Source organism: Perkinsus marinus (genome assembly GCF_000006405.1).
Source record: "Perkinsus marinus ATCC 50983 genomic scaffold scf_1104296958594, whole genome shotgun sequence".
In the NCBI taxonomy this organism is placed as follows: Eukaryota; Perkinsozoa; order Perkinsida; family Perkinsidae; genus Perkinsus; species Perkinsus marinus.
In genome coordinates, this window is record NW_003206717.1 from 1 (window position 1) to 1,575 (window position 1,575).

At 36.7% G+C, this 1,575-nt stretch overlaps 1 protein-coding gene across 1 annotated transcript; it reads right to left on the reverse strand.

Annotated features, from left to right (window-relative positions):
• Positions 1-1,173: 1,173 nt before the first annotated feature.
• Pmar_PMAR008496 (hypothetical protein) lies at positions 1,174-1,355 on the reverse strand (the record flags this gene model as incomplete). The annotated part of the gene is made up of 2 exons (XM_002774254.1): positions 1,174-1,250; positions 1,272-1,355. Coding segments are annotated over 2 exons (161 nt in total), but the record flags the coding sequence as incomplete, so codon positions are not given.
• Between the last annotated feature and the right edge of the window lie 220 nt (positions 1,356-1,575).

A 1,575-nucleotide genomic window follows, 5' to 3' on the forward strand; every position in this document is an offset into this window, starting at 1 on the left:
ACTGCTGCTTACTGGGTAAAAAACACAAAAGCCTGATAATTGAAATTGAAGGTAGACAACATGCATATTAATAGTTAACTCGATTATGAATAATAGCATCAGTAATAGTCTCAATCAATACAGGCTTATTACCACGAGGAACTTCCTTTAAGTTATACCTGTATTAGTAGTAGTAGTAGTAGTAGTAGTAGGATCATAAACATATGCTCATAAATATAATACTACTACCTGATAATAGCCTTCAGATCATCAACTCTCAGTCTTCCTAACCTTATTCTTAATGATGTTATATCATTACGGGATAAGTATAATGATGATACGATCTCATTAAGATATGTCATATAAGGCTTCACATTACTATCAGCAGGAGCAGCAGGATTTCTGCTCCCTCCTTCTCCTCCTCCATTTACATGCGGACTTTTCTTTGTTGTTGTTGATGTTGTTGTATAGGGGAATTTAATACCATTAATTGAGAGTGGAACCTCAATAGTGAGAGGTTCCGAATGTCCAGCTGCATTGTACGCTGTTATATATACAATAATCTTATCGTATAGGAAGAAGTTAGTGAACCTATATACAAGGATTATGATGATGATATTAATAATAGCATGGTGGTGATGATAATAATAATACCTGGCATCATCCTCTGATATAACAACCCATGGATCACTACTATCTTTAACAGTACCGACTGAATATCTGATAATAATAATAATAATGATCATCATCATATTATTAGATTATAATACCTATCATTCTTGTCAGGTCTTTGGAGAAATATATGATATGTATCAATCTTACGTTGAGATGCTGCTGCTGCTGCTGCTTCTGATGATGATGATGATGATGATGATGATGATGATGATGATGATGCATTACCATAATTATTGTCATCCCCTCCTGCTATCCAATGTATCTACATCACTAACACTACTACCTCCTATTACTGACGACCAACAGCAACAACAACAGCAGGAGCAGGAACAGCAGGAGCAGGAGTAGGAGTAGGAGGCTATTACCTCTATGGTCCTCCTTCCAGTCTTACTCTCGGACACTGTGTAAATGTCATGATTGTCTCCTACTCCTCTTCTTCTTGTTATTGGTGGAAGAGGCCTTCTGATGTTGGTAGCACTTAGTGCCTCTTCACACTACATTAATAATCATAAGTCCTAGTCACAATACCACCACCACCATGATGATGATAATAATCACCTTCTTCTTAGCCTCATTAACCTTCTGTACAGCCTCTCCTAGTAATAGCATGATATTACTCTTATCCCCCTTCCAGTTGAATGGTACTTTATCAGGATGTAGTGTAAGTATGAGTTTAGCCCATCTCTTCTTTACATCTGCTACTATCATAATAATAATGGATAATATGTGAGTGTAATAATTGATAATACCTGTTATAATTGTATTCCTGGGATCTAATCCGAGAGTCTTGAATGGGCATTGTGTATTATATAATGCTTGTTGTATGATCTTGCCGAAATCACAATCCAAATCGATAACATCATTCATAGTAGTAGATGATGATGATGGGGCCCTCTTCTCTCCCCATTCCCTTCCCTCTCT